This window comes from Apteryx rowi, unplaced genomic scaffold (genome assembly GCF_003343035.1).
Source record: "Apteryx rowi isolate R43461 unplaced genomic scaffold, aptRow1 scaffold_66, whole genome shotgun sequence".
Lineage (NCBI taxonomy): Eukaryota > Metazoa > Chordata > Aves > Apterygiformes > Apterygidae > Apteryx > Apteryx rowi.
The window spans coordinates 2,184,851-2,196,355 of NW_020450938.1; the positions used below are offsets into that span (position 1 = coordinate 2,184,851).

Consider the following 11,505-nt stretch of genomic DNA (forward strand, 5'->3'; position numbering starts at 1 on the left):
ATGATGTAGCTCATGAAAAAAACATGCCTCCTAATCCTCAAGTCTAATGGTTGGAAAGAAGGAAAGGAGAAATGGTATGATTTCTACTCCTCAGCCCTAAAGAATTCCAGTGTATGCTTAACATGTTCACTGCAGAGCATTTCTCTTCACTTTGCTAGACAGTACTGAACTGCTCATGTGCTTGTGATTACAGGACTGCAGGCCAGTTTGTTAAACAAATAGAGAAGAGTAGTTGTATGCAGCAGATTTTGTAACTAGGCTTATTCTATTCTATTTCACCAAAGGGTTCACACTGTCCAACTTCCCATTGAAGTTTACTGGCTATGTTCAGTAGAACAAGAAGGCTCCCACTCCCATGCATTTTCTTCCAAATGTCAGCTAATGGAGACTTGCTCTTTTAGCTCAAGTTAGAACTGTCTGCTGGAGCAGAATGCCTTTGTTGGCTCATTCATGCTAAACACTGTTGGTATAGTCACAAGCCACACAGCTCACTTCCTGAAATTAGGGCTTCCAGTGCTACTAAGTCTTGCAGGATACTGAAAGCACTTTCTGGTCTTCACCTTCCACAAAACCTCGCAGTGCCCTTGCCAGATCTCATGACTCCATCTGGCTGAGGGAGCACAGTGGTTAACAACTATTTCCCTTTGTCTTCAGTGACATAATGCAAGTGATTTCCAATAAAACACCAGCACTGGTAACATACAAGTTTCCAAAAATCTCCAGTCTCATGGTGGACAAGCAATCCTGCTTCTGCAACCCTCTCACCTGCCTCAGACAAGAATATAGCTCAGGAGCTAGAGATGACACAGCAGGTACGTGGCAGAAAGGGACGCACAACTCACATGTCCCTGCGCACTTGCAGTCTTGTGTGCAGCTATGCAGTTGCCAGTGTTTCAGATGGCCTACCCATCTCTCCATGAGAAAAGTGGTAATGGGAATGCTCTAACAGGAGAGCTGCCCCACAACTGCAATTTTCAAACTAAAAAGAAAATGGTGAATACAAGACACAATTGAACAAGAAAATGTTCCTGAGAACTCTCTAAAAGACATTTCTTGTTTTTCACACTGCAACTGGTTACTCCTAGTACTGTGCAACAACAAATGGGTCCAAGCAGTTCTGTTATTCACCTTTGTCTTCCGTTATGTCCTCTTCTTGAGCATCTTGTCTGGAAAGAGTTTTTGTGGGGCTCCCAGCACACTGAAGCAATGGCTCTGTGTTTGTCCCTTCAAGTAAGAACATGAAGTATTATACATGCCACCAGGCTCCTGTTGCCCTCCTCCATCCTCCCCCAGTTGTGCTTGCAGCAGAAGTATTTTTACAGCTCTCTGAAGAACTGCATCAGGGAACTCATCCAGGCTCAGATTAACCCAGCAAAAAAATCATATTCCTGGACAAAGGAAGGAGACAAGATTGCTTCTTTCAGTGAGAGCCCTGGTCTGAGTCAGCTTGAGGTATATGAAACTGAAATTTCAGTTGTTCTTAAGACTGTATCTTTGCATCATAGGCAGATCTTGCTGTACAAGTCCAAAACAATCTCGCATGAAGCTCTTATTTACATCCTCTTCCCCTTTAGTTCTTCTTTCTGTTTTTTTTCCCTCCCATTTTTAAACCTCTGATTGCTCACAAATTAGTCCTTCATCTTTCTCACCCTTTGGTATCTTCTCAGAGAAAACAAGGCTGGCCAATCATAGCAAAGAGAGGAAGCCAAGCAGTGGCTTTCATCTTTTTTCCTCCAAACAGAGAGATTACAGGTCAATGTGAGAAACAATGAGATTGTTGATAAAGAGCTGGCCTCCTCCACTAAATAGACACATTCTCTCACCTTTGGAAGCAAGATTCATGTTCTACTTTTTAACTTCTTCCCCTAAATGTAATATATTCCTTATGTCAAATGACTTAACTTTCCCATCTTAATGACTTTCTGCTCCATTTATATCTACGAGGCCCAATTTCTCTCTCAGTATCAGAAGCAGGGTGACTGTGATCTCAAAAAGTAAAAAAGAAAAAAACAAGTTTCCAGTTATTTAAAAGCATTTATGACAAGCTAGCAAAAAAAAAAAAAACAAAAAAACAAAAACAATTCCCCCCTGCCTTGCAATAAAATCAGGGACAGTCTTAGCATAGGAAAAAGTCACAGGACTTGTACAGTATCCTTAGACCCAGATGTCCCATGTTTCTTACCCACCTGAATCTGAAAGTTGCAGGTGTTCTCCTGAGATTTCTGAACTGCTCTCATTTGGCACCAACAGTGGAGATCTTCTTTGCAGGGCACAGCGCATTATCAAGAGACCAGTCTGTGAGCAGTCTTGGCTCTGGACTTGTGAAGAATTTTCTGATGGAAGCTGGACAGGGATTAAAGTAGCAGGGAAGCATGGCAGGGTTGTCGTCATGGCAACTAGATGAGAAGGTATCCCAGGAGAAACTGAAAAGCCTAAAAGAAAGTTACCAGAGAAGAACCATTAGACAAGCATAGGACAGCTATTTTCTGCTGAACTGGAAACCTCTGGCTATACTGGTATTGCACAAAGACACTGTTGCTTCCATGTTCCATGGTGTTTTGCATATTCAGTGTGAAAGGATCAAATTTTATTATCTTATTGGAATTATAAAATGGGCTTGTCATAACCAGGAGATATAACCAAAATTATTGAATACCACAAGGATGCTGACTTAAAAAACTCTTAAAAAGTATAATTAAAACATACCTTTCCTCTAGCCCTTCTTCAGTCTCTTAGCAGATAAAAGCTAAGTCTTGCAAAGCATTTCTGAGGCACATCTCATTGCAAGAAAAAGGAATGTTCTCTTTTGAACTCTGCATGGCTTCTTACACATCTTATTAGAAGATTTCCAGTGGAAAAGATACAAGCAGCTCTGCAAGGGGACCAGAGCCCAGGCCTCACTGCTTCCAGGAAAGAATCCCCTCTAAAAGGTTACAAAACAGGATTAGTCCTTCTGATTTTCTTTCTTCTGACCCATGATTCCTTCCCATACAGTGACATAACATGAGGAACAGAGAGTGCCTGTGATGCACTCTAGCCCCTAGTTAGGGAACTTTTTGGAAGAAGGTTGATCTGGGGATTCAAACCCTGTCAGGTTGATATGGGCACGGGATAAAAAAAAAAAAAGCCTCTTAATTTCTGGACAAATGCTCTAACTACTCAGCTAGGTGGGCAAAGCCATGATTTTACTGAAGGGAATCAATGCAGTGCAAGCAAGTTAGATGCCCCTGCAGGAACATAAGCAAAAGTGGAGATGGTTGATTTCTGGCACCTTTACATGTTACCTGATGTTCAATAATAATTGCTCATAGAATTGCTCTCGGTGTTTTCTTTAAATGCATGGCAATATTCAAGCAACTACCTCTATCTCAGTATGGTGAATCTTAATCCTAGTAGTTCTTCAGATTTTACCTCTTCAAAGCTCAATGGAGTCAGATTACACAATCATATTGGTACCCTCAACCTACACTGCCTTCACTAATAAAGGAGAAATTCCAGTGCAGGCTGTGGTCAAGTTTTCATCTTTAAGTTACCATTTTGGCTGTGGCTTTATATGTGGGTTAGAAATATCTGAATATATAAACAGACACACCTAAACAGCATCCTACAAATGTACCTCCAGATGAGCTGGGTTTTGAGCTCATGATACTGACTGTACTTACTTCCTTCAGAAATGCAGAAGTGATTTACAGTACTGGGGCAGGAGCAACAATATTCTGTATGATGGCACAGGGCGTGACCCAGGGCACCTTCCTTCTTACACAGTTCAGTCCTTCCTTAAGAAGGACTTCCCGAAGAAAATGGTGCAGTCTAACCATTCTGCTCCCAGTGAACCAGTGGAAATAACTACAAGCATCCTGCCAGTAGTAGAATTTGGGCTGTGATTAGTGAGCAATAAAATTGCTCTGTGAATATTCCACTTTCATTTGGAAGTTTGAAAACCACATACTGTGTGCTTGTTCAGCCTGGTCATCGCAGGCGGCTTGCTCAACATTTGCATGCCATTCCAACTGGTCTTTTCTCTGACGCAAAAAGCATGGGATCATAAAGATTTCATATATCCAATCACACTCATCGTATTGTCTCTTTCTCAAGCTGTCTCCATAGTATTCCTTACAGACTGGCTCTTGATAGCTATATCACAGCGGTCTCCTCCACCTGGAAAATCAGTACAATCACAGCCAGGCCTGCTGGAATTGTTCCTGGTGGGGCTTGGCTCTGGCAGCAGGGTTGACGGTTGACATCCTGGTTACCCCCCAACCTAGAAATCTGATCAAATGCCACAGCATYGAATCTGAAGGAGAGACCACCTTCTGCACCATCAGGCATGATGGCATGCACCTGCTGTGCCAGGCACAAGGTTTGTGTACATGATACAGAGATCAGACACCTGTACAACTTTGCACGTTGATGTTAGAATATTTGATATCAATATCTGCTGCAGTTATCTTAATAGTGCAAAGAATCTGGTTGCAATTGTTTTTCCAGCCCRACTTTTCAGCATTCATACAGGAAATTCTCTAACCCCATGCAGCTGAAAGGGAATGAAGCAAAGCCCCAGAGCACTGATTTTCTTAAAGGATACTGATACTTGAAGTCAGTGGAGGTAGTCTCATAAATTTATACAGATGCATGCATGCACATAAACAGGTTTGAAAGGAGACTATTCTTCCTCTTCTTCCATTTTTTTGCACGGACCACTGTTGTTTAATTCTGCTTTTCTAAACCCTTTTATTTCCTTGCCCAATAATTGCATCATATGTATTATCAAGGTAGAGAAAACATGCTGCAACTTCCATTTCTTTCATGAGAATGACAATATAAAGCCTTGTTTCTCTAAAGCCAACTGGAAAACTCCCAAAGACTCCAGAGAAAAAAAGAAAGCAGCCCTAAACCATGGGTAATGATACACACAGAGGTCAAATAAATTCTCAGAGTTTTTTATTAGCATCATTACTTCTGCCTAATGTAAGGTCTATTTTTTGAAATGGACCTTGGCAAGCAGACTTTTCCCATGCAGTGACTGAAATTCAGTTCTGATTTTAAATAGTTCTCTCCAAATTAGTCAGCTGTGCGTTATGAAGTATTTTTTTATGTGCATAGAGGGATCTTAGTAGAAGGAGACCCTTGCAGGACCCTCACTGGGCAAAGCAGCTCGAAATTAGAGAGAGAAAACTGAGGCCAGCTCAATGCACAGATGCCTGCAGGGCATGTCCTAGGCTCATCAGGCTCCTACCACATCCTGCCCATTACATAAAGCTGCCTCCTCTGGCAGGATATCTGAGGACAGCAGCAAGCCACAGATGATCTGGCCTTCCTGTGCCCTGGTCCATGTTCCCTGTTTGTTGCTAGGCACAGCACCCCTGCTAAAGCCATATATAATCCTTCGGCAACTCCAGATGATCTCCCAAAAGTCCTCTTTCTCCATGGAGTCCACCCCAAGGAAAACATGCTACTGCTGAGAGCAGGGTGGAAGGGTGGTCTCCCTCTTTGCTACTTGCTGAGCAGATGCTGTTTTCTGGCAATGCCACTTGTAAAGATGAAGCTGTTCAACAAGTTGTATCATGCTGGGCGGAGTAGGCTGTATTATTCATGTTAAGAGTCTCTTAATAGAAGCATGGCTTGTTGACTTTTTTTCCTCTCCAGCTTTTCTGTAATACTCACCACTATATTAAAGCTTTCTGCAGTACCATTCAAATCTATACTTCAACAGATGTCTTTACACGAAGGTGGGTTATTAAACATGAAAGACTCCTCCTCATATTTCTCCTGGAAATTTGATGTACACAAGTGGAAAGAAACATTTTCTGGGGTTTACAGTTTGTGCACAAGTGTGTGTGCAGAAATAAATATTTTAGCCCAACTGCCAGATGAAGAGCCCTCAACCACTGCAAACCACCAGCAAACCTTGTGTTTCTTTAGGAAACTGCGACCTTTTGCTGCTGGAGTGCAAGCAGCTGGGGGCGGGGGGAGGGCGGGAGGGCACACTGCTGCAGCCTCAGGAGAAATTCCTCAAGTACCTGGGTTGCAAAATGCAATGATTTTCTGCTGTTCAGCCACCAGCCTTTGTAGCTGCTCCATCTGTTGCCTCATCACTTGGTCCTGCTGCCCTGGGCTCTGAAAACAGCACAAAGATGTAGTATCAAACTCTGTTTTGGGATGCTTCTTAATAAGAAAGAATCACCATATCAGGACTTTGGGTTTAGGTATTTCTTATGGTGTGTTATTGTATATCTCTGTATTTAAAAACTCCCTTGCCAATTTACAACTCAAACGCTACATTGACATTGTGCAGATAGTATGTGTTTTAAGCAGAATCTGATACTCTGCCTGGAATCGGGGCATTTTCCTGGCATCAGCCAGTATTTTCTTCTTGTCTCTGTGCTGGGATTTCCTTCCCACAGAAGCTAAAGCACAAACAGGAGAGTAGTGTGCATCCATGTTTCATACCAGTAAGGTGTCAAAACACAATCAAAGTAGACATCCCCCCAGTTTAGACTTAGCTATTAGGGTCATTGTTTGTTGAACTATCTGCTAAATGTAAATTAACAGTATCATTGATGAAAAGTAACTTTAAGATTCTCTCTGTTGCAATAACTTATGTCCCAGGAAAGAAAAAACTTTTTGTTTTGACAGTATCCTCCCCTATTTTTATTTCCTAGACTTTCTTGTCTGATGGTATTTTTATTTTATTATTTCCTTTTTCAGAAATACAGATGTTTGGGCAGACATAGAAATAATAAGCGGTTACTGCAAAACACAGTGTTCTACAAAATACTAGGGCTAGGCTTAGTTCATAAGACTGGCCCAGATAAGAAGCACCGCGATGAAGAACATCCCCCCACAGGTCTGGGGGAGGAACCACCACCAAAGGGGCAATATTCAGTGAACACAGATGCAGCAAGAACACCGTCTGAAATCTAGGACACCTGGGTTTTATATTGGCTCCTGCTTCCTACACTGCTGTCTAACTTTGTATCAGACACCTCATTGCTCAATTCCCATGCTTTAGTGGCCTGTTTACTTAGACTGACCACTCTCTGAGGAGAGACAGTCTCTTTCTCAGCATTTATATGCTGAGAATACATATGCCCGGCATAATTAAACACCAAATTTCACTTGCAGCCCTCAAATGTTGCTGTGTTAAAACTAAGTAACAGCCACGCTGGATGCCCTCTGTAGACCACAAAGACCTCCCCTGCTGGTCCCTGGACATTTTTTGTGGAGGCTGCAGGAGAGGAGAAGAAAGGAATAGACAGTAGAGGTCCAAGACCACATGCTCTGCACTACTCTTCTCTCCACACAAAAAGACAGAAGAATAAACCCAGCCTTGGCCTCCACAGAAATCCTTGCCAACACAGAGAAAGGGCTGATTCTGCCCCCAACTAAATTGGTGCCACTAGTTCCCCATTCCTCCTTCAGGCAAGGCGCTTCCCCTTGCCTCTCCGTAGCTATGCTCTGATACCACTGGCCTTGACCTTCAGAGTTTCCCAGCTGACGTTTATTTGACTCTTCCTCCCACCACTCTCCTTGTTCTGCCCCCTCCACTGTGAAGTATTCCCAGACACTAACGGTGCAAGAGCCAGTTGCGAATGAAGAGACAAAACCACCACAAGCTTCCAGAACCAAGCAAGCGGTGCCTTCTTTCTCCTGTCCTTCTTTGCCCTTACCCTTCCATTTATCCTCCTTCCGCTTTGCTTTTGCTTAGACTCCAAGCTCTTCCAGATAAAGCTCATGCCTTTTTTCACATTGCGAAGTGCCAGGTCATTTAGAGAACTACAACTCACAATGTAATAACACCCTCATGTTGTTGCCGTGCCTGGGATCTCCCAGGAGTCTCTCTGGAAGCACCATTCTCATTCTACTGCTCCTCCGTCTGGTACTACTCAAGAAGCATCATGTAATAAAACAACTCCCAAACTCACTTTTCCGTTATTGGACTCTCTGAGAGCATTTCAAGTATTTCACATAGTCAAACGCCAGGAGCCACAAGAGAGCAAAGAATGTCCATGATCCAATACCAGATTTTATGACTAGCTGGTGACAGTTTAGGATATCATAGAGATGTTCTGGTCATTAAACATTATAATCTATTTTATGTCATCCAGAAAGCAGCAGCAAACTTCAGTCACTCACAAGAACTCATCTTCAGCTACAGCCTTGTCTGCATGATACTTTTCCAACAACCTGGCAATAAGAAGCTTCCTGCCCCTATATGCAAACTTCTTTAGACCGAGAGCTGAAGGAGCTGGTCTCCTGACTGGCTTATCAACACTGCCTTGAGAATGGCAGTGGGAACTGGATCCCAGGGCAGCCTCACAACACCACATTCAGCAGTCCTCAGTCACTGGGAATTTAGATTGCCGAGGAGCCACTGCACTGACACAGCCCAACYGCAAATCTCCTGACATACGACTGAAGAACAACAGCTTTCCCAACTCTTGTCTGTTGTGTGGCTGTGGTACCAATAATAACCACAAAAGAAGCCCCAGGGTAAAATGGGCTAAGGGCAAGAGGCATGACAGAGCCTTGGTAGTACAAATACTTCCAATTTTTGTATCTTCAAAAAAGGTTACAGTGATGGTAGACTTACAGTGCAGAAAAGGTTGAAAACTCCCAGCACGGGGATAGCCTAAATAATAAATTAAACTGTACTGGAAATATAAGAGTTTCCTTAAAAACTGCAACTAAAGCAATGCATTGTTTACTATGGCTGGTTAAGAAGCACGCGGGGCACTCAGTAGAGGAGATAATGCTGAGTTACTCCTGTCCATCTCTTTGTCAAAACTAACAAGAAGAGAAAAAGTCAGAAAAAAAAGACAAAAAAAAGATGGAGGATGAGAAGAGATTGGCAGAAAGACACAGAGCAATAAAAACATGCACTTGACCCATAACCATCACACACATGAAAATGTGGTGCCAGAACAGGAAATCATTTTCTCCAAAAGCAGGGAAGATTGTAATAACTGTCCAACTAGAGGAATAATAAATTAGCTTATGGACTGTTTCCTGGCAAAAAAAAAATCAGTAATTATAAATCTTCAAAACACAGCAGCATTTTATTGCACGGACGCATTACAGCAACCTAATCAGACACAGGATTATATCACACTTCCCAGTGTTTGCCAGGAAAGCCTCCTGCCCATAGACACCAGCCCACTCCTGAAGAGGCTGTGCAATGACAAGAACATCAGAGAGGTTAATATGCAATTACAGATACCTTCAGTAATTAGTCAACGCAAACTAACCTGGTCTATGCTTTTGTATGTTGTAGCTTCTGGTCTCATCTGAGAATCTGAGGCAGGGAGCAGACAAGGACTGAATGTTTCCAAGGTGTCACTGGTTTTACCGGCCTCAAGAACACCAGTCTGGGTTACACTGGAAGCCAGCATTTGATGAAAAAAATCAGAGTTGGCCGAGTAATACAACTGCCTTGCATGAAACTCTTGGTCATTGCCCAAGTTATTTGAGGAGTCACTACTGTTGTCCATCTCACGGCTGGCTTCTGAACTGTATTAAAGTGGAAACTGCTTGCTGGAGGACTGACTTGTGTTGTGAACCCAGCCTGGGGATATGGAAGGCATGACCTTCTCAATTATTCTGGTGGGAGATGGCACTACTCTTGCCAGATCATTGGCAGTCTTCTCTGACAGATGGTCCTCCTCCTTAAAAGCAGCTGCTACCATATTCTGATTTCCAAAATCCATGCTAGGGGTATACAGTAAAAACAACTGTGAACAGATGTGTCATACCGATATGGTAAATCCTTGAGTTTGCCTTCTTTATCTTTTTAATCCAAGAGATTTTTTTTTAGGCCAGGCTGAAAGCAAAGTATCTTCTGACTTCAGAAACTGTAAAATATATACAAATATATATATATAAAATGCAGTTAGGAAACAAGTACTACAAAAAGCTATAAGATCACAGTATTTCTACCAGCTAAAATGGCTTAGATATAGTGCCTGCTTTCTAAGTTCTAAAGTCTCAGACAAACAGGAATGGATATAAGACTCTACAACAGGAAAAAACAAGACTCATTCAGCACTAGAAGCATTTGCCAAAGTGGCCTGATCTTGCCTTTCAGCTGAATCATCAACCTTTCAGACCAGAGAAAGTACCTTAGTGGCCAAAGATAACAGGAGAAAACAGGGGCATACAAATGGAATGTGGAAAAAAAATAGCATCACCAAAAAAACACCTGATATTTCATAACTCAGAAGACAGCTTATTTCAAAAAGATGAAATAACACTGTCACAGCTTGCATCCATCCTCTCTGAGGATGCTGCTCTCTGAGAACAGTATGACCGAGTCAACTGTGGAACAACAGACAAACATCCTGCTTTCCCTGTTTAGGCACTTAGCTCCATTGTTTCTCAAAGAGCGGCCAGTCATTTTCTACTTACTGTGAAAGTTTTTAGGGGACATTTATTATTTCAGTGGCTGAAGCTTCTGAGCTCCCCCATCTTGTCTGCTACAGGAGGATTCAAAGGTAGTTTATTTGCACTCCTTGAGAAATGTAGACTTTCTAGGAACTTCACTTGCAAGAAAATGATTCAGTACCTTCTTCTGACTTTAATGTAAGTGGTTTGCTTAAGATGTATACACAGCCTGTCAGGTTTGATGACTACTTTGACAGATCCAACATGTGGAGCTAGGAAACATGATGTTGTTTGCAAGTTTAAACTCCCTTTAGAGTAATCTACACTTCCACTGGGAAAATTTCAAGAATCTACAAGTCTAAAACAATTGAAACCCAGGCTCTCTGGGTGGGAACATGCGCATTAAAACAAGAACCCTGACAAATGTATCTGCAATAGGAGTGAAAAAAAGGAACCATGTGTGGTGAAGACAGAGGACCAGGCCAGGGAAAGATCAAAAAGGATGGGCTAAGCCAGAGTTAGAGAAAAGAGTAGAGCCCAGGACCCACTGCTGTAATTCCCACTAACACCTAAGATGGATCTCCAAATTCATGGGTCTCCCCATTCTTCTGCCATCAGTGAAGCCTGGGAAACCTCCTGGTGGACTGGACATTGGAGTCTTTACTGTTCCTTGCTATTGCACAGGATATGATAACTAGCTTCTGCTACAGATCCCCACTTTAGATCCATCCCAAGGGGAGCTAAAAGTTCCAATCTGCCAGTGATTTATGCAGGTGCAAGCAAYGCTACACGCAAGTCTGTTTTCGGTTTGACTTTTTGTTTAAAGACCTGGGAAACAAACACATACACAGAAAAACCACTTAGATACTTGTACAAGGGTACAAGGTTTAAATGGTAAGCAGTTAGCATTTGCCAGCAGGAAGGTCACTCTCAGTAATAAGGAGGAGCTGTACAAAGGCCATCCATGGCCTGCCCCACTGCTGCCACATCATGCGCAAGGTGCAGTCTCCACGTTCCAGGTGTGCTCTGCCCAAAACATAAGGGCAGCAGCTACAATTTGAAGACTGTCAGTGATGGGCTCTGGACACAAGCAACGCTTGCTGAAGCTCTCTCCAAATACAGACT

General features: G+C 42.6%; 1 protein-coding gene across 1 annotated transcript in view; it reads right to left on the reverse strand.

Annotated features, from left to right (window-relative positions):
* Window positions 1-2,280, reverse strand: part of LOC112975267 — a 34,635-nt gene extending 32,355 nt beyond the window's left edge. The window contains 2 exon segments of the mRNA XM_026085109.1: window positions 1,129-1,224; window positions 2,187-2,280. Of these exon segments, the coding sequence (XP_025940894.1) occupies window positions 1,129-1,224; window positions 2,187-2,280 (190 nt within the window).
* Window positions 2,281-11,505: the final 9,225 nt, after the last annotated feature.